This window comes from Brassica oleracea, chromosome C7 (assembly GCF_000695525.1).
Source record: "Brassica oleracea var. oleracea cultivar TO1000 chromosome C7, BOL, whole genome shotgun sequence".
Classification (NCBI taxonomy): domain Eukaryota; kingdom Viridiplantae; phylum Streptophyta; class Magnoliopsida; order Brassicales; family Brassicaceae; genus Brassica; species Brassica oleracea.
The window spans coordinates 37,387,689-37,408,714 of record NC_027754.1 but is presented as its reverse complement, the minus strand read 5'-3'; the positions used below and the strand labels follow the sequence as shown (position 1 = coordinate 37,408,714).

Below are 21,026 nucleotides of genomic sequence, written 5' to 3'. Positions count from 1 at the left end.
ACAGGGTTTATAAACAGTTTTCATTGGTAATGTTAATTTTTGTTTTCCAGGATTCCATTCACTACACTTTGAGTCTAAAGCAAGAGAGCTGAAGACTTTGATTTACTATCTTATGCAAGTTCTATGTCTGCTTTTAGTTTGGGTTTTTTTTATATTAAGATTTTGGTTTTGGATTTTATTATATTAAGGTTTTAGTTTTGGATTTTTTTATATTACAACGTATGTGTTTTAGAAGGTTAAAGAACTTTCAATTGCTGTACGCTGCAACTGTTTTTTTTTTCAAGTGTTATAAGCCTTATATTATACTTGAATCTACTCTTACCTTCAATTAAAGAATCTCTGATGTCTAATTTTTTTTTTTTGATGAATCTCCTTCTTTTCAAGAGGCTACCGCTCAGGCACTTCATGAGTTCCTTGGGCATCTGAATCTAATTATGCACATACGAAAAACTTGGATAATCAATTTAATCTATACAAAAGAAGCATAAATAGATCAGCATACCTAAGATCTGAACAGTTTTTTTCTGGGTTTGCACCTTCAATTAAATGAATCGCCTTTGCTTGGAGTAAATCACGGGATAGGAGTTCGTTCGCGAAGACGGTCTTCCCAAATACATAAATCGAAGACCCGTTTGGAGGAGATTTTAATTCAGAGAAAGGAAAGGAAGTCAAAGAACGACTTGAATCTGTTTAGCTTTGTTTATGACATGAATCGAAATCGGGACAAAAAGTGAAGCGGATCGATTTCGTTCTTGCCGTAAACTTTATCCACCTTTAGTCTTATTTTTTATTCTTTTTTTATTAAGTTGAGCAAAATTATTTAAAACAAAAAACATAAAATCCAACCCAATGTGACTGAACTTAAACGCGGCCCACTGGAAACAATTAAAAATAAAACGCTAAACCCACTTATGTTGAGCCAACTTAATTTATCTTTGCAATATTCCAGAAGACAAATTCTAATTTTTTCAGTCAATAAACTATTAATACATTCAAAACCGATAAGTATGGTTTATGTATCATATTATAAGCTTATATACTAACTCACGCATATATAATTTAAACATGTAAAATAACTATCTCATCCCGCGCAAGGCGCGGATTACTACCTAGTAGGATAATATAAGAAGAAGAAAAAACTGTATCTGTGGTACCAAAACGTAAATCCGAATTTTAGGCCAAAGTACCAAAACGTAAATCCGAATTTTAGGCCAAAACGCAGTTCCGTAAATCATAATTTCTAGCTACCAACACAAAAACAGAATTTGAAACTGACCAGTACGGAATCTCATGACATATCATGTTGCCAGGTCATAAAATTCTAAGCGCTTTAGGATCTATAGAGGTGTTTCTATGTGGTACTTAATCGTTTCATTGTTTCTATGGTTGAATCTCAAATGAGGTAGAAAAACCTTGTGATAAAAGTGAATGAGAAGCTGTCGAGCAAAAGAAAAATTTCTACGAGCATTAGGCTACCTCTTACATGTAAAACATAGCTATAATTTATGATCCATACAAGTTAACCACTACTCTCCTAAACCGGCCTCGGTTAAGCTTAAACCAACAATAACGACAACATCAACATCAACAAAAACAGATGCCGAACCAGGCCAAGTCCGATACATACAAACCACCCGCCCTCTCAACCAGAAAAAAAAAACCATCTTCCTTCTTTTATTGACTTGACCAACAAGCATAAGCTTCAGCCGAATTTTCCGGTTAGACTGCAAACCGAAATAGCAAAGACAACCGCAACCACCCCCGCTTTGAAAAGCCCTCTGTATGAACCTCCCATAGCTGCAATATTCTTGAATATGCTGCTGCTCTTTGATCTCATGAAACTTCCACATCCCTTCGTTACAGTTTCCTCAGCTGCATCCTTGACCTGCACGCATTTAATCACATCAAGGTTAGAAAGAGTAAAGCATGTGAAAGGGTTCCCAACATATGAAGATAGATAAACCTCTTCTCACCTCTTGCTTGATACATTGGAGCTGAGGACTATCAGCTTCTGACTTGTGGTTAACCTGAAGACGCAGCCTTCTCGGCGCATTGCCCTGCATTCCAAACTGCTCAGCACCACCAGGGGCTGGTGCCCGTCGTGCCCTAATCTTGATACCTGTTCCGGACACATCGTTACTGATCTTGTTGCTAGTGTTGACAAGACTACGCGGCTCATAAGTCATAATTTCTGGCGCCTGCTGCACTACATGTTTCTGCTCTGGAAACTCAGAAGGAAACTCAAGAACCGAATCCAAGAGCTCAAACATAGATTGGTCGATGTCGTTTGAACAGAACTGAGCCTGAGCTTGAGCCTGAACAGGAGCTTCATCCTGGTTACTGAACAGCTCGGTTGAGCCAGAAGGGAAACCATTGAAAGAGGTTCCAAGCTCAGATTGCAACTGAGAGTCCAACGGAGAGAAAATATTGTAATCCAGAGTCTCCAACTCCAGATATGAGGTCCAATCGATATTGTCAAGCTGCTAATCAAAAACAAAGTTAGCAAGTTTACAAAGCAGTTGTATCTATTAGAGAGCTAAAAAGGATTCAAGTAAGTACTATCCTGAAAGAACGATTTATTAAATTTAATTTTTGTTCCAAAATAAATAGATTTTCTAGAATTTTAAAGTAATTTTAGTTTACGAAACATTAATTGAAAATATTTGAATTAGTTAAATACTATTGGTTGATAGTTATTGAAAAATGTAAAGTAAAGTAAACAATAAATTCAATTGTAAACGTTAATTTAAATATTCTTAATCTACGCAAATACTCTATATAAGAAAGATGGATCAATCCGCATTGCTTATCACCAATTGGTTTTATGTTTTGAAGCTCATTTAACTTAAATGTATCACCTTCTATAGCAAGAAAGCTGGATCTCGTTAATCCTTACCTCAGAGGTTGCAACCTCAGGAGCAGAGACTTCACTATGACACTCGCCAGAGACTGCAAAGGAAGATTCTGCCACATCAGAAGGCTTTGTCTCTTCGGTTTTAGGGAAAGCCAGAGAAACCTCAGACACTTCAGTTGGAGATGAGACTGCTGGTTCCATTTCACATGACTTCAAATCTTCCGGATGCACAACATCTTGCTTCTTAAACAATTTGCATATGACAAACGGGTTCTGCAACCAAAGAACCAACCACAATCAGACAAAGATCGAAACACAAGTAATGTCATTCTCCAAAAACTGTTTTTTTTTTTTTTTTTTAAATACCTGGCCAGGCTTTGTCCCATCAAGATCCTGCTCAGTTGCGCGATACTCGTGCATAATCCAACAGGTACGTGTCCCTTTAGGAGCACGACCTTTGTAAAAGACTAAAGTCCTCTTAACGCCTATAAACTTCTTGCCTGTTTTGACCATTCGGTCTTTCCCTGTCGCCTTCCAGTAGCCAGCAAGGGTGGCTCGATTCATCCTACCTCCGCTAGGATACTTCCGGTCTATTGGACAGAAGAAGAGCCACTCCGAGTCTGTTGTCTTCACCACAGACAAATCTGCAAAATCAAAACAAAGATGTGAATCAGAAAGCTCAAAGTAAACAAAAGATCGATCTGAGAATCTAAAGGAGAGAAGGATCGAGAAAGTACGAGGTAAATCCCATGGCTCCGATTTGCAGATATCGACCTCACGGATCACTCTGACTTCTTCATCACGGCCGTTGATTTTCTGACGGAGATAGTAACGGACTAGCTCCTCGTCCGTTGGACTAAATCTGAATCCCACAGGTAGTGAGTCAAGCGATAAGACTTCCATAGTCTTGATTCAAAGGTACGACTTTGAGGAATTTGAGTTCAAAGGAAAGGAAAGAAGCTGGATCAGAGATGCGATTCAAAGGTATCTAGAAAGAAACAAGTAGATTCCAGAATTTGAGAAAAAAAAAGTAGACTCGATAAGATTTGGTAAAGTGAAGAAGATGAAGATGTGACACGATTTGGTTCAGACAAGAGAGATAACGAGAGAGATGAAAAAGGCAGCGCGTGGAAAATTGTTTGTATATATATACACGCGCCACTTTCCGCGAAACAGCTTAACCCACACGTTCGTTACGCGTAAAGGGAAGACTATTGAATTATCGGTTTTACCCCTATAGTAGAGGAGGAAAGTGATGAAGTAGCACGGGGGTACATGAGTAAAGTTTTGAGTGTGTCGGAAAGAGAGGTGTCAGCTAGCGAATCATACGTTGACACGTAGATTGCGTGAAGGAAGCTTCGTTTAATATGAAAATATATATGGGCCAGGGAGCCCATCTTACTCTGGAGTTTGTTTTGTAAGCCCAACCAATGTGAACCCAATTTTACAAAATTTAAAATTATCATGAAGTTCCATCATTATAATATCAACCGGAAACAAGGTCAACATCTCTTACAATTTAGAAGACTAGCAAATAGCAATAATTAAAAACTACAGAAAATACATCGGTTGAAAATGCTAAAGAATAGTGACTGAGGAGACAACGTTTTCAACCACAAAACAATCTTCTTATGTAGTTGTAAAGCCCGTTAAGAAGAGATATTGACGCAGACGTGGGTTTAACACCTGAAAAAGGTGGATGAGATAGTAGCTGTTCCACCAGAGAAGGTTGAAGTGGCTGCTAAGTGCCACCGAAGCTAACGTACCAGAGAACATGGCGGTGGATGCACGAGAAAACGTAGTAAAATGACTGAACTTGTTGTGAAACAGGAGGGTACTAAAAAGGAGGTGAACCTCTTGTGGTTGTTTGATTTTAAAATAAATATATATTTTTTTGCTTCTTGTTGTATGGAATGGACTCCTTTTTCTTCTCGAGGCGTCAAAGTTGTTCTATGGACTTGTGTTTGATTTCTTGCTACTTAACCGTGTAACGTCAGCAAAATTCCAAGTAGTTAGATAGCGACGTAGTATATTTTCTGATATAAAAATCTACGTATTTGATAACAACCCGGGCCTACCCGACCTTTGTATTTTATTCCTGTTAACACTTTACGGGGAACCAGGAGAAGAGTCTTTATTTTTTTTTTCTTTTTTTTTTTTAACATTTCAGGAGAAGAGTCCAACTTTGGAATATCTTTCAACAATGTTCCGCAAAATTGGGTCCAAGTTTTCGGCATCTTGTGGTTAATTTGTTATGACCTGCGAGTCAAACGCTGCATAAATTTGGGATTTGATTTATTCACCACAAACTTCTTACAAAATCACATGTATATAAACGTTTGTAATGGCATATAGATTATAGAAACCAGTTGGTTCGTTTTCAAAATCGCTCTAAATCATAAGCGTTTAAACTGCTGGGAAGGTTGTAAGAGAAAGAATCTTTTTACAAATTTATGTTTTGTCTCAAAATAAAATATTTACTAAAAATAATATCAACTGGAAATTTTTCGTATTTTAGTAAATACTTCCATTTCAAGCTCTTTAACTAAAATATATTGAGAAAAAAAATATTTAACCACCCAACTCCTAAGGATTTTGATTTTTATTATTATAAAACAATTTATGGTGTTACTGATAAACTACATTATAATACTGTCAGCCCTGTCTATTTAAAATTTTTAATAATAAAAATAGATGCATTAAATTTTTAAGTATATCTGATCAACATTTGTCACTAACTTCGCAAGTTCGTGTTCTACTTCTACTTCTAGCATATACATATACTATTGGTTTGACTTAGATCGATAGGACATGATTAACTTCGGTCTCTTAGTTGGAGTTTTTAATTTATGATTTGATACTTTTTTGTTTGTGTTTTTTTTTACACTTTTGAACTAAGAAACAATTCTTACATCTTTTATTTAAAAGACGGTTTCTAACTTTTAAACTAAGAAAAAGTAAGAACCGTTTCTTAACCGAAATTAAGAATTCCAGTTAAGAGACTGGGGTAATCATAGTCTTAACATTTGTCTTATTTATAAAACGCTTCCAAGGAGATATCGAACAATTAATCTTGTTGACCAGAAAAACAAATACTCGTAAAATGTGACCTAGTACTAATTAATGTCAGTACAGATGATTTTATATGATATATACACTAACTATAGCAGTGCTGGGAATATGCTTCAGAAAAAGAAAAGAAAACTCATACGCAACGGTTTACCAAATTGGACATTTTACGATTAATTAAATATATATCTCACAATAGAGAATCTTGGAGATAATAACGTTTTATTCAGTAAGCAACAGAATAACTAGTTGACATGGTTCAACAACCATTGAACCTGAACCGATACAACTTATGAAACCAGTATGTTCCATTAGAAAGCTCTCAATCTATCAACTAATTACTACACATTGTTTTCAGCTAAGCTTCTAATCTCAGTCTCCTCTGCGTCCGCGACCCCAACGCTACAATCCATCGAGTCGAACGTTAAATCAAGAAAGTACAACAAAGAAACTAGAACGCAGCAAGTTATGAGCATTGGGATGGGACCAAAGATCCATAGGAACAAAGGCGATGAGAAGTAGAACGCTCTTAGTCCTAACGACCAGAAGTAGCTCCCACGGTTAACCGTCGCAGCCACATAGTCTTGGTTTATCATAAGACTACCACGACCATGACCATCTGAAGAAACAGCCACGAGCTTTTTGAAAGGGACATTGATGAGGATGCTTGCATGGCTGTAGTAACGTATTGATTGGACGTTGAGAAGAAACGCAACTAGGAAGCAAACGAGGATTGAGAAAAACTTGATCGAGAAGGCTCGGTCGCTTTTGTCTCCAAACACAAACCAGACCGATCGTTCTCCTGTACCGCTAGTCATTAGGACAGCGATTAGTGAACACAACATTATCGCGGTTGATGCCAATAGAGTTGATGCCATTATGTTGTTTCTTAGCGTTTGAACCGCTAGAACGCCGTTCTTTGATGAATCCTGTTCTCATTTGTTGAAAAAAGACATGGGTTAGTTGTAATCAAATTGTACAAGAAAAGTGAAAACCAAAAAGAGGAAAATATTGGTGGAGGAAACAAAATGTATTTTGTTTTACTGTAAGACAACTGTAATTATTTAAAGTCGTCATAAGAAATGCAAAGCATCTTTTCAGTGTCATTAGCTTTCACACTTGAGGAAATTTCAGAATCTACATTTACGTGAAGAACTTTTATATTCGCATCTGAAAAGAGAAATCTCTCGTAAAAAGAAAACAATTATATGCTGTCTCAATATAGCAAATTGCCAAGTGGTTAGAGCATCTCCAACTCCACTACAAAAAAAAACTACAAAATTGAATGAAAAATGTAGTCATGAACAAACAAAAAAAGCATTACTGCATATATAGAGTAATGTCTTTTTTTGTTTGTAGTGAGGTTGGAGATGCTCTTAGCCGCATGCACGATGATTATACACACACATAAACACATGCTATGCTCAGATTGTCAAACTCCAACAAACGGAACTGAAACAGTTGGTAATGATTTATTTCCCACGAAAATCTGTCCACATGCATATACACTTATCATCATCATATATTTTTCAAATGAATCAATATTCATCATTATCTGTTTATATTCAATTTATATATCAGTAGAATAAAAACAGATCCACACAGGATTCTCCTTAGTTATCTCCAACCCTCAAAAGATAACAATGAGCTAAATCAAAATTTTCTTGACAAGAAACTCTCATTTTTTCCGGGAAAATGTTCATCAACATGCAGATAAATATTGAGAGATCTAATCTATATTACAAAAGGAAATCATCTAAATAAAGCTAGCAAATATAATAATAACAGTAAAGGAAAAGTAAAAGACCTCCATCATGGCTTGGACCCAGAGGCGGCGGTTGAAGGCGTTGAGGCCAACGACGGTGGAAGATGGACGGTGGATGATGCGGTGGAGAAGCCAGAGATGATAGAATACCATCAAACCCATACCTAATGGCACCAATATGTAATCCAAATACTCGAGCTTCATTTTCTAGATCAATAAGATTGATCAAGTTCAGAGAAAATAATAATAGTAAAAGAAAAATGAAGGGAGACAAGAGTGATTGAGAGAATCAAAATGAAACACGGTACTTAAGTGGACCGTTCCGTATCTAATGCTACCCTATCTCTCTCTCTCTCTTTGCTTCGTATTGTGCTTCCCGGATTCTCAGCCGTTTCCTCTCCCTCTTACCTCCTTTTATAGATTTGAACCTTTATGTATAGACGCGTGTATTAGTGTTATGTATATACATACGCACACGTCCACTTGTAAACGACGAAACCCTAGGTGTTAAGTGTGGACCGTGTTTCGACATTTGGCTGGCGTTCGCATCTGCCAATACTTTTATTATCAAAACACACATTTAAAAGTATTCAAAGTGATGTCAAAAAAAAAAAAAATTCAAAGCAAACTAATAGTACACGTTTTTACTGATTAAATTTATATTCTTTAACCAACAAAATTTGGATTGATGTTCACTGTTTGACGTGTACTGAATCCAAAATGCTTAGAATATGTTTTAAGGGCATTTAACCATCAAGAAAAGGAATCTGTAACTTAAAATGCAATTTAAGATACCTTCCATAATTAAAGTTTGTTGCCACCTTAGATAAAATCATTTAAGTTTTCAAGTTGAAATTTGAAATTTGAAATCAGCGGAGATATCAATGAATTAACAAGAAAAACGGATGCTTTGTTACAATAAAAATAAATAAAAAACGGATGCAACGATATACTCCTCCATTCCTGTTTCCAAAAAAAAAAAATCTATAGTATTCACACATATTAAAAATACAATGAATATTTATAATTAAATTTATTATTTATTTCTGTTATACATTTTCAATAACTACCAATCATATTTAATCATTCAAATATTTTCAATTATTTTTTTCAAAAATATACAAAATATTTGTGGAACAAGAAAAAATATAGAAAATCTTAGTTTCAGAATGAAAAGTATATAATTCTCTTTCAACAACTATAACTCCAAAGTGTTAAAAAAAACTAAAACTCAAAAGCGTGCAGAAAATATTAGGGATTCAAATTTATTAATGTGTGTTTGTGAAATGTAGGGTAACTAAAATAGAAATAAAATAAAAGCAGAAAATTGATTGTTGCTTTTAGTTGAAAATGAGGAAAAAATGAATTTTGAGGAGTGGAAAAACTTTTAGAGCACTGGTATATTCCTCCATGGTGACGTCTGTCTTTACTTCACAGCTGATTTGGCACTGGTATATTCCTCGATGCTTCCCCACTCAACAACAACAACTCAATTACAGAATTCCAAAATATTTTAATAATGGGTGTGATCAAAAATTTATCGCGGCATTCAAATATGGAGTAAGATTTGGAAAATTCCACAAGCATTTAATACAAGCACAGTAGCCGTAACTCGTTCACACTTTCGATAGCACGCTGGAAAATAAATGCATAATTTACGTTTGATTAATTAATCATTTACATTTCACTGATAAATGTTACTCCTTCCATTTTTAAATAAGTGTCACTTTGATATTTTTCACACAGATTAAGAAAGTGACGGAAATATACGTAAGTTGTTATTAATTATAATTTTCTGGCCAATAGTATTTGAGATAAATAAAATTATTTATAAAATAAATGCAGTTTTCAATTAATTTTCAGTTAAAAGTAAATATAATTTGCATTGAAATTGTAAAGTGACATTTTTTTGTTTGTAACAAAAAAAAATTAAAATGACATTTATTATGAAACACAGAGACTATCGTGCATTTTCAATTGAGCTTGACTATCTAGTGACAACGAAACCTTGTTAAATGATATAAAAATATCTCAGAAGATTTCATGTTCTAACTCCTGAATATATAATAGATATGTTTGAAGTTTGAGATCATTTGTTTTTCTTGCAATTTTGAATACATATCAACCGGACTTTGGAAAGTAAGATATTTCTTTTTAGGAATTCATACTTGTTTAGGTTTGTGGTACCACTTGCTAGAGAGTAGATTCGTTTATTTGTCACTTGCATGTTCTTTCCACAAAAACTACCACCAAGTCCTGTGGGGAAAGGCTTAAGAGTTAAGAGAATATATAACATTAATTAACTTTAATTTATCCAAAAAAAAATACGTCATCCATTCCTAAAAGATTCATATTCTAGAGAAAATTTTTGTTTTAAGAAGATACATATTTTATATTTCTAAGTATACCATTGAGTCGGACTCATATGGTTAACATAGATGGATGACATTTCACTAATAATGGCAGGTATACAGTGAAATTTGGTTACCAGGTAGAGCGGGTTTACCCGGATGGGGAGGAATCACTACCGTTACATGGTCCAAATGTCACACCTCTTAAGGTTTTTTCCTGGAAAATCAGATGCCCACCGAAGATAAAACACTTTTTGTGGCAGATAGTTTCGGGTTGTATTTCGATAATGAAAAATTTGAGGATTAGAGGGATACAAGGGGATACACAATGTGCAAGATGTGGAGCGGCCGAAGAATCAATAAATCATGTGTTTTTTGAATGTCCACCGGCAGTCCAAGTATGGGCTCTATCAAGGATTCCCTCAAATCCAGAAAACTTTCCTGCTCAGTCGCTCTACACAAACATGGATTATTTGTACTGGAGGGTAGTTCCGCAGATGGAAGACCACCATTTTGCTTGGATTCTATGGTATATTTGGAAGACCAGGAATAACAAGGTTTTTAGCAACATAGATATTGATCCAAGAGATTCTTTAAAATTGGCAGAAACTGAATCGTTGATTTGAAGAGAAGCCCAAGCATCGATAACTAAGAGGGTTATACAAACTAGGGATGTGGAGTTACAAGTCTTATCTAATATATCAAGGAGATGGTGTTTCACGGATGGGTCATGGAAGGAGAATGATATTCTTTTCGGACAAGGATGGTATAGTACTCTTGAAGGTTTTGCAGGACTAATGGGAGCAAGAAACACAAGGGCAAGTTTAACATCACTTGACTCGGAAGTCGAAGCCCTTATCTGGGCAATGGAATGCATGAAGAACTTAAGGCAGTATCAGGTTACGTTTGCAACAAATTGCTCTCAACTGGTGAAGATGGTTTCGGAACCAGAAGAATGACCGACATTTGCAAGTTATTTGGAAGACATCAAGATACTGAAAAGAAAGTTTCAATCACTCAGAGCTCATTCATATACCCCGGATGCTTAATACAAGGGCGGACAGTCTTGCACGGAGTGCTAGGCAGCAATCATCGTTTGTCGTTCATATGGATGCCGAGTTACCGGTGTGGTTTGCAGAGTCTTAGTTGAGTCTGTGTTTGCTGTCGACAAAAAAAAATGTAATTTTTGTCAACTATTAATGAGAAATTGTGAAGTTCAAAAACATTAATTGCATTTCTTAAAATCTTATAGGAAATATAAAATTATAAAAAGCTATGCATTTATAGCTAAGTTTTACTAATATGTTTTATTAAAAAATGCGAAAATTCTAAAACATACTACATCCGTTCCCGAAAGTAAGATTTTCTAGATTTTCTTCTTGTTTTACAAAGATAAATTTTCTATATTTTTAAGGTATTTTGTATACTTTTGAGAAATATTAATTATAAATATTTAAATTGATTAAATTTAATTGGTGCAGAATAATTGGAAAGTGTATAGAAAAATAAATAATAAATTAAACTGTAAATATTTATTATATTTTTAATAAGCGTGAAATCTATAAAAAGTTTTACTTTCGGGAACGTAAATAGCAAATCTTTTAGGAACCGATAAAGTATTAACTTTAGCATTAAATCGAAGCCAGTCACATGTTACCATCACCACCATAACTAAAAGCATATCGTTGACTTTTTCGGATTCAGAGAATTTAATCAGTCTGTTAGATTTTAACATTATTATTTGGATCTGTCCGAACAAAGCATCCTATTCCGTACATATATCTTAGATTTCGATCAAGGTAGCACGTGGTCGTATTCATGAAGTGCCAACAAAGAGTATAGGGCTACATGCCTATTTACACCTCATAACTCAAACCCTGTTCTAAAAATCGGCCGCCTAGCCGTTTAGGCGACCGTCTAGGCGCTACGCATCACTTTTCCGTCCCTATTTATGTCAAATCGGTTTCAAAAAATCGGATATCCGATTTTTTCCGCCTAAACCGCCTAAATGACCGCCTAGCCGCTTAGGCGGCCGCCTAATCTATTTTTTTATTTTTTTTATATTTTTTTTATATTTTTTTATATTTTTTTAGTTTTAATAATATTTTTATTTGTTTATTTGATCTAAAATTTTATAAATATCATTTATATTCATAATTTTGATGAAAATTACACTATATTAAGTTTATATATTCTATTTATGTGTTTTATACAATCTTAAACATGAAAATGTATTAATGTTATACACAATTAAAGATTAACATGTTTTATAACATAGTAAACCATCTAAAAATTCCGCCCCGCATAATTTCCGATTAATCCCCGATTTTCTCTTTAGGCGCTAGGCCCAACCCGACCGTCCGACTAGCGTCTACCGCGTTCCGAAACAGGGAACTCAAACAAGGTTCGTAATATTTTACAAGTAGTATTGTAAAGTTCTACGAGAGTGCAAGTGCACGGCTAAGGAAATATTTTGTTCTATAAAGGAGTAAAGGACTAACATGAAACAACACTACAAGTGCAGAAAAGGATCTATCTAGTAATCTAAGACTAACAAATACACATTGATTTTCATGTCTCCACAAAGTTGGTTGAACTTAGCTGTCTACGAGTAATACATCCAACTGCAGGGCCGGTTCGAAGCATACACAAAGAAACCGACCGCTTAGAACATCATGATTTTAATTGTAAACAGGGTATTATAATTTTTTAACATGAATAATAAGAGCATAAAATTTAAAATGAATATAAAGCATTAAAAAAAATTTGAAAATGTTGGACCGGCACTGTCCAGTTGTTGTGATATCCTATATAGACATTTTGCATATGTCAAATCGGTCTTAAGTCTTAACTATCCTTTTTTTTTTTAGAGAAGCTCTTGACGATTTTTTCATGAAGTTAAATTAAATCTACCCGCCTACATGCATTATCTAGCTTTGTTATTTCTTTTATAATTCAAGGTTCAGACTCTGTGGCTAAACTTTTTAGTTAGCATCGCTAGAAACCGTATATCATACTTTTATATTGGTGTGTATTGCTATGCAGATTCTTGTTCAAGTAATAGAGATACTATTTGATTCATAAGAAAAAAAAAACAAAATAGTCTTAGATATTTCTATACATTTTCGAGTTTACTATGTAAAATAAATTATACTACAGCATAAAGCGAGTTTTGATACCTTTTAATGAAATCTATACTATATTAAAAGGGATATATGAGCTCCATTGAGCCTATCCACGTCAGATTAAAAAATCAACCAATGAACAACTTGGTTTTTGCCACGTCACACCGTCTTGGGCAGTGTTTGGGCTGCTTTTTTTTATCCTAGAACTGAACTATTTGGCCCAAAAGCCCAGTCCAAGAGAAACCCTAGAACCTGAGACTGGGTCGATGATTTCCTTCCACATCTCCACTTTTGAGCGGATCCTCTATCTCCTAGATCCATCGTTTCCTCTCTTCAATAGATCATCGATCTCCTAGCTATTCACGAGGAGAAAAGGTTTCTACAAGCATACAACAAAGAAAGGTATCTCTAAGTCAAAGCCTTCTTCCCGGAAAGCCCCTCCGAAACACGCAGCCACCCAAGTTTCTGATGCTATGCAGCAGGAGATATTGATTTCGCATGGCTTCTTCGATGTCAACGGTACCGTTTACTTGAGATCGTTCTCTCGACTGCACAACTTCGTACACTTCTTCCTCAAATTCGCTTTTAATTGTTTTCACTGAGTCAATGGCGGGTCGTGGTAAAACTCTCGGATCCCGCGTTGCCAAGAAGGCGACGTCTCGGAGCAGCAAAGCCGGTCTCCAGTTCCCTGTCGGTCGTATCGCCCGGTTCTTGAAAAACGGCAAGTACGCGTTCGCCGGAGCTCCGGTTTATCTCGCCGCCGTTCTCGAGTACCTCGCTGCGGAGGTAATTTCTCGATTCTTTAGATCTGGTAGGTTCAGTTTAGGATTAATTTGGTTCGGTTCAGGATTTTAAAAGGAGATAAACCGAATCGAAACCAAATAAAATTTGGGTTAGTTTTTCCAATTTTGGTTTAAGGATTTGTCGGTTAAAAGGTTAAGTTCACATTATTTCGGTTAATGCTTATGATATAGTTGGGCTAAAGATATTTGGGCCTCGCTAAGAAACCCATTTAAATGGCCCAATTGAGTATCTTATTTAAGCCTAGAGTTTATCATCTGCAGATTCTGTATATATACACACTTGCCGCGGGAATCGCTTCTCACCGGAGAGATACGTATCGCCGGAACCACCCCGTCGCTTGATTCTCTATTCGGCGGAGAGATACCCTAATTTCCCTTTTATTGTTGAACTCAATCGAAGATAAGGCAATGGTGAAAAGCGAAGTGAAGACCGAGAAGCTTGATGACGACATCACAATCAAAGACCATAAGCACCGTCGTCGCGTGGTTAGCTCCGCCGAGGCCTTAGATAGAAAGTTCAAGAGAACCGTCCTCTGCGTGGCGAAACCGTCTTACCTTCTGAGTCTGCTTGAGCGAAGTAGTACCCGATGCAACTACCTCAAACGGTTGCCGAAGATCCTTAGTGAGCTGCTTCGCCAGAGAAACTGGAGAGAAGCTAGCGGTGTACTTAGCGTCTTGATGCAAGGGACTATGGGAGATGGGTCTCATTCCATGAACCGCCTCAAATATGAGGTTCTGTCTTTTTCTTTTTCTTTTCCGAAATTGTGTCTGTGTAGGTTCAGCTTAGTTAAACCGTGATTTAGTAAAGCGGTTTTGGGTTTTTGTTGAATTTTTGGATCTGTGTAGGTTCTTGAATTGGCTGGAAACGCGGCGAGGGACAACAAGAAGACGAGATGCCACGTCATATCCAGTTGGCTGTGAGGAACAACGAGGAGCTGAGCAAGTTGCTTGGGGATGTGACGATTGCTAACGGATGTGTGATGCCCAACATTCACAACCTTCTTCTTCCCAAGAAGGCTGGTGGTGGTGCTCCCCCGCGTTCCGGTGACGACAAGTAGATTCAGTTATGTGTTTGTGGAGTTTTGACGAGGAGGTTTTAGGTGAATCTCTGTGTATGTTTTAGAGTCTTTTGTAATCCAGTAACAATAATAGTGGAGAGAGTGTCAACAATTCGAAGAACAAGAGTGGAAACATGAAATCATCGATTTTTTTTATCTATTTATTTTGTCATTTCTGGTCTGAATATTGAAAGTTGATATTATCTGTTCTTTGCTTCGGTTTGCGATGAATCCGTAAAATTCGAAGAGAATGGTATATACTATGCTCTGTTTGCTGCTTAAAAATTTAACTTCGGAATTTTTTTTTTCTTTTTTTTTTTGTAAAATGCTTTACCTCTGAATTTTTTTCACAGTACGTTTCTACGACCTAACCTCCTTTTTCAATTTTAAAAATAATCTGTTCAAAAGCACTTTCATGAATAATATTATTAGTACAAATATTATTTATAACTTTTAACAAAATAAATATCTATACTAATACTAAAAAAGATATATGAACTCCATTAAACCTATCCACGTAAGCATAAAAAAATAACCAATAAAAAACCTTCTTTTTGCCACATAACATTAGGTTTCTTCTTCTTTTCATGTTTGCGACCTTACCCAATTTTTTTCCAGAAACTTGAAGCGTCTTTCCAATCTCCTCTTCGCATCTCCCTTCACTACTCCTATTTAAAACAGTTTATCCAATCTTTCATGCGATCAGAATCGCGTTCCTCTATAGGAAAAGAAAATAAAGTCATGGCCATGAAATTTGTTAGATCCACCGGAAATCTTGAATTCTACGGTTCCAAAAGCAAAGAGATTTATCAGGTTTGTGTCTACTCCATTCATTATTCATTATGTTCAAAATAATTTCATCTGATTCTTTATGGGTGATTCATTGATGTTAGCTTGATTCTTAAAAATAACTGCAAGATCATATCACTGTTTTCCATCCTCATAATCTCCTTTCTATTTAAGCAGGGATAAGATCCGAAGGAATGTTAGTTTAGAAGCGTAACCCGTGTTTCGATCCTGTCGGAGCTCCACCGCGACCACTGAGGACCATAGTCAAAATTTCATTCGGTTAGTTAGCTTACATATCTATATATATTTATATATGAATACCTTTCTAAAGATTCAATAAGAATATTGTTTATGTGTGTCAGTGTGTGTGAATTCGAATCATTTTTCTTGATTGGATTGAGTCAGGGGAATAATTTGAAAGAATTGTAATATATATGGCTGACACCTAGATTGAACTGAAAGCTTTTTGGTTTAAAACTTAACTCTTGAATCATTTCCTCGACTTTATATATGCTTTGCTTTTCTGTTGTATGAAATTCTTTGACACTTACAAATGCTCACCTCAGTTAATGACGGGATTGTCAAGAAAACCTATAAGTAGTCCAAGAAGATCAATTTTACAGTCCTCTAAACTGTTTGTCTACTTTCAGCTGCAGAAGGGTAAGTGACAATCACTTCTAGGGCACCATCTCAGAATGTACTGCCAAGTGGTTTCGGCTTAAAAATCTATAAGGTTATCATTCATCAACAAATTTTTATTACTCTTACAGTTTGTATCTCTGCACCATCTAAACTGTTTCAGATCACGGTTAACCAGATAATGAACAATTTCAACTGATTAGCGAAAGGAAACTGAAGCATGACTCATGTTTAGAGCTATATATTTTTTTATATGACTGGTATAAGCATCATCCCAAATCTATCTAACAACTGTCATCAAGATCCTGTTTTTTTTTTTTGGTTTGTCGGTGACAAATCCATTTTGTAAAGCCTATGTGTCAGTGACTCTCACCGTTTGTAACGATTTGGTGTCATTGTGTGTAGGACTTGAAGTTCTCAACCTTCCACCTGATATCCAAGAGATCCTACAACACTTGAGAATGAGAGTACTGCAAGAACCATTCAGTGGCTCTAAAATCATACATGGGGAAACTATCCGAGCATAAGTTTGGGGCATGTGACTGGTACAGTGTTGCGTCCTCCAGGATATGCACATTCTTGGTGTTCATTCTCTTCTTATTATTTTGATAGAAGGGAACTGACTGCTTTTCCTTTATTAGTGTCGGTGGCCGAAAATCCTTCTAGCTACGGTTGTGAAGTTGATCAGCCTTTTAGATAAGATTGTGACAGGTGCTCAGATGGGAGTTATCAGTCTCATAATGAGAGGTGAGCATATCTTTCCCATGATTGTATTGCAAAACCCTCCTACAGGGTCCTATTCTTTGAGGGAAAATATATATGGGCCCTTGATCTCCGGTTGGCTTCTCTAACTGCAATCAGGAATTGGTCAGTTCACTTACAGAATGTATGGCTGCAATTTCATATCACTTTATGTGCTGATATTCTGCCCAAAACTTAGTAAGGCTAATACAAGCCAATGTTTCTTCTTGGTAGGTGTTCTTTACATTAAAAGAAAAAGATTCTGCCGGGGAGATCCAGTTGAGATGGATCACCATAATCTGCAATGCTCCCCATCACTGATTAAAATTTTCCAGAGATCGACTGCCTGATGGAATACTACATAGAAGGATAGGCAAAGCTAAAGATGAAGATTGCAAAGGGTGATGAATGTGATTAGGATAAAATGTAATAAAGAATAAGATTACTGGAGTGCTTGAGAGATAAGTGTAATTGTTCAGTTTTGTTACTTTGTGCGACGAAGTTATAAATATCCGTTGCAAACAACTTGAAACTTCTGTTTCCATCTTAATATCAAATGTTTACTAAAAAAATTAAGGAAATTCTTAGGAAAATAGCGACAAAGAAATGAGAACTTATGATGTAATTTGTAATACGAGCTATATTGGAGCAGCTAATTACTGTATAAAAGATTGAGATCTTATGTGAAAAAAATTAAAGTGATATAGTTGAAGGGCAAAGTAACCGGAACCGGTCAAAATAACCGGCTATTTTATTAGACATTTCAATATAAACATATAAGGAATTCTTCAGCTGAATAGTTAATTTAGAGGGAAGGGGAGAGAAGGAATTCTTCAATGTTGATTTGCATCAAAGCACTCAGAGGCAGTCCCGTTCGTGATCGGACCTCCAAGGGTTCGGTTGCCTGTATATACAAGGTACTTTATAAAGTACCTCAAATTATGACAAATATAAACATGTGATAATCCTTGCCTGCAAAATATAATATTTGATTATAAAATCCGGTACTTTACTTAAACTATCAAAGTATAACAATCAAATAAACCTCCGGTTTATACAAATATAAAATAATCTTTGTCATTTATAAGTGTATAAAATAGTCTTTAATTATTAATTAATCAGCTCCGGATACAGTTTATTCTTATTTTGATGTCTCAAAGGTTTATGTTTATAAGTGTAAAAAAAAATTAAACAACTAAAGATTATACGAATACCCCGGGCGTAGCCCGGGAAAATCCCTAGTTTATATAATGTAATAATACTTTCAAAATTTAAATGATAAAAGTTTTAATCAAACTGAATAAACTGAATAAGATGTGAAAGAGCAGAGAAGACGGGTGAAAGTTAGGTGATTCAAAGTCATCGCCATCTCTCACTCACTATCTTCACGCTCTATCGGTTCTCCTTTTCTTTCGTTTTTTTACTTGTATTTATAATAGAGTTATTTTTGGGTTTACCCCGTAAGTTTACCGACCAGTAGAAAGTCGTTATTTTATATCCAGTATCTTTAAAAAAAAACGAAATATTATCAATTTATATCATGATTTTAAAATAAAAAAAAAAAGAAAAAGTAAATTAAAAATAATACTAGATGCAAAAATAAATATATTTTCAACGCCGTCAGCAAAACACTGAACTCTAAACCCTAAACCCTTAAATAAATCCTAAACAATTGGGTAAACCATAAAGTCTTAGATAAATCCTAAACCCTAAATCAAAAACACTAAACACTAAATTTTAAAAACACTAAACACTTAATCATAACCCTTAAACCCTTGGATTTAGTGTTTTTAAGATTTAGTGTTTTCGATTTATGGTTTAAGATTTATCCAATGGTTTATGGTTTACCTAAAGGTTTAAGATTTACCCAATGGTTTAGGGTTTAGTATTATGCTGATGACGTTAAAAATATATTTTTTATTTGCATCTAGTACTATTTTTTATTTATTTATATTTTATTTTAAAATCATGATATAAATAACAATATTTTGTTTTTTTTAATAGATACTGAATATAAAATAACGATTTTTTATTGGTTGGTGAACCTAGGGGTGAAGCAAAAAATAACTCATTATAATATATGATTTAAAATTTTCAGTTTTGACAAAATCTAAAAATTCCACTTTTACTCTCTATCAATCATTTGGTTATATATCAATATATCCTTTTATCACAACTCAATAATAATAATAATAATAATTTTTTTTTTGTTTGAGAAACAATAATAATTTTTCTGTACTCAAGAATGACCAAGTTTTTCACGAAAATGGGTCAAACTTCATATTTATATATACATTGAGTTAAATAGAAAAAAATAGGTGAAAATGTGGTGAAAATTAGGTGAGGAACAAGGATTTAAGATTAGATAATAACCATTAGATCGCTGAGACGTGACTTGATTCTCATTCTCTTTCGAGATAAGACAAACTTAAAATGAAATAAATATACACGAATTAAGTTAAGTACATGTTTAATCACATAAAACGAAATAAATATAGACGAATTAGTTAAGTGCATGTCTCCTTTAATCAATAAACAATAATAAAAAACGAGGGAAACAGAAGTGGCGGGACCCGTTTATAAACGGAGTTAAAAACGATCACTATCCGTTAGAAGACAGTGTGAGAGTCTAATCTATAAATATCTTCTCCTTCCTCTTCTTCTTCTTGTTCCCTTCCCTCACATTGCTCTCCTGCTTCATCCTCTTTGCTCTCGAGTCAAAATTAGGGTTAGCTGACGCGTCTTCTCTCTCTCCAGGTATGTCTTCTCTGTGTATATCTGCTTTCAAACATTTGAAATTTCCTGATCCTTCCGTCGGATCTGGTAGTTATCTATACCTTGCAGCTACAATTCGATTTAATTTTTGAAATTTTGAATTATCTAATCTGAATTATTTCAATTCGGATGAAACAATGACAAATTACTTGATGATCCAGTGGCTAGGCTAGTCTCTGCGTCCCGAATTCAAATCTTCTTTGCTACGAATTGTTGTTTTCTAAATTAGAATTTCTATAAGCTGCTCGGGCCGGGATTATGGGCCTGGGCCTAAGGGCCGAGATTATGGGCCTCAGATCGCACATTGATGTGTGTTCTTCGGTTTGTGCAGAGTATAAACGTTTGTGTGGAGCTTTTTCAGATTCATCAATGGAGGTATTTGGAAAATCTCCCATGGTCACCTCTGCCAATGTTATTTACTTATCTGCGATTCTAGGTCGCGATACCGACGAGTCTCACAAATGTGACTGTAAATGCGAGAACGAAAACGTTTGCGGGAACATGTACCGCTGCAAACTAACCGGACTCACCCACGTCTGCGACTACAACTGTAACCAGAGGATCCTCTACGACAACCACACCTCTCTCTGCCGAGCCAGCGGCAGAGTTTTCCCTCTCTCGCCTGCCGAGGAGCAGGCGGTTAGAGGTGTGAGGAGGAAGCTTGACAGCAGCGAGAGCGTTCCTTCTTCTGAGGGTTGTTCGTTTAAGCGTCGTCGGCATGGTTCTTCTCCTTTTGAGAGGTCTTTCACTGCTGTGAGTCCGATATGTAGCCCGGCTGGAGACGGGATGGAGTTGAGTTAGATCCTTGTTGATGATCATCTCCTCTGTTTCTGAGACCTGAGAGAGGCTCTTTTTATCTTACCTAGTATAACTTACTTTTATCTTTTTTTATCTTTTTTTGGACATCTATGGATAAGAGACACATGTGCTATTGCTCTGACAGGGAGGGTCTAGGCATCTTCCCTGTCTGAAAAGAGAGCTTTATCTTTAGTATTGATGAAATTTATGTAGGAGAGACTTTATTATTCTACTGCTCTATTCTGGATCTTAATACTTT

General features: G+C 35.5%; 3 protein-coding genes and 1 pseudogene across 5 annotated transcripts; 2 read left to right on the top strand and 2 right to left on the bottom strand.

Annotated features, from left to right (window-relative positions):
• Positions 1-1,437: 1,437 nt before the first annotated feature.
• Positions 1,438-3,973, bottom strand: LOC106306404 (NAC domain-containing protein 62). Of its 2 annotated transcripts, none has more exons than XM_013743010.1 (5): positions 3,592-3,973; positions 3,221-3,498; positions 2,897-3,127; positions 1,974-2,483; positions 1,438-1,885 (listed from the first exon to the last, which is right to left on the bottom strand). In XM_013743010.1, the coding sequence occupies exons 1-5, from the start codon at positions 3,755-3,757 to the stop codon at positions 1,703-1,705; spliced, it is 1,368 nt and encodes a 455-aa protein (XP_013598464.1). In that variant the 5' UTR covers positions 3,758-3,973; the 3' UTR covers positions 1,438-1,702. The 2 variants fall into 2 exon arrangements, with proteins under 2 accessions (XP_013598464.1, XP_013598465.1); XM_013743011.1 differs by having other exon boundaries at positions 1,974-2,480.
• Positions 3,974-6,096: 2,123 nt separating this feature from the next.
• On the bottom strand, positions 6,097-8,203 carry LOC106306405. Of its 2 annotated transcripts, XM_013743013.1 has the most exons (3): positions 7,997-8,203; positions 7,731-7,895; positions 6,131-6,852 (listed from the first exon to the last, which is right to left on the bottom strand). In XM_013743013.1, the coding sequence occupies exons 2-3, from the start codon at positions 7,890-7,892 to the stop codon at positions 6,265-6,267; spliced, it is 750 nt and encodes a 249-aa protein (XP_013598467.1). In that variant the 5' UTR covers positions 7,893-7,895; positions 7,997-8,203; the 3' UTR covers positions 6,131-6,264. The 2 variants fall into 2 exon arrangements, with proteins under 2 accessions (XP_013598466.1, XP_013598467.1); XM_013743012.1 differs by having other exon boundaries at positions 6,097-6,852; positions 7,731-8,201.
• A 5,567-nt stretch (positions 8,204-13,770) lies between these two features.
• Positions 13,771-15,025, top strand: LOC106304986 (annotated as a pseudogene).
• Positions 15,026-19,829: 4,804 nt separating this feature from the next.
• On the top strand, positions 19,830-20,994 carry LOC106306059. The gene is made up of 2 exons (XM_013742523.1): positions 19,830-19,951; positions 20,301-20,994. The coding sequence occupies exon 2, from the start codon at positions 20,339-20,341 to the stop codon at positions 20,768-20,770; it is 432 nt and encodes a 143-aa protein (XP_013597977.1). The 5' UTR covers positions 19,830-19,951; positions 20,301-20,338; the 3' UTR covers positions 20,771-20,994.
• Positions 20,995-21,026: the final 32 nt, after the last annotated feature.

What these genes read in the sequence shown, in the direction of transcription:
- LOC106306404 (XM_013743010.1), bottom strand. Translation starts at nt 3,757, where the DNA reads ATGGAAGTCTTATCGCTTGACTCACTACCTGTGGGATTCAGATTTAGT. An exon ending in ATGGGACAAAGCCTGGCCAG is followed by an intron (nt 3,128 to 3,220) that starts GTATTTAAAAAA and finishes CTTTGGTTGCAG; the next exon opens with AACCCGTTTGTCATATGCAA. An exon ending in CTGAGGTTGCAACCTCTGAG is followed by an intron (nt 2,484 to 2,896) that starts GTAAGGATTAAC and finishes GTTTTTGATTAG; the next exon opens with CAGCTTGACAATATCGATTG.
- LOC106306405 (XM_013743013.1), bottom strand. Translation starts at nt 7,892, where the DNA reads ATGAAGCTCGAGTATTTGGATTACATATTGGTGCCATTAGGTATGGGT. An exon ending in GGGTCCAAGCCATGATGGAG is followed by an intron (nt 6,853 to 7,730) that starts GTCTTTTACTTT and finishes AAATGAGAACAG; the next exon opens with GATTCATCAAAGAACGGCGT.
- LOC106306059 (XM_013742523.1), top strand. Translation starts at nt 20,339, where the DNA reads ATGGAGGTATTTGGAAAATCTCCCATGGTCACCTCTGCCAATGTTATT.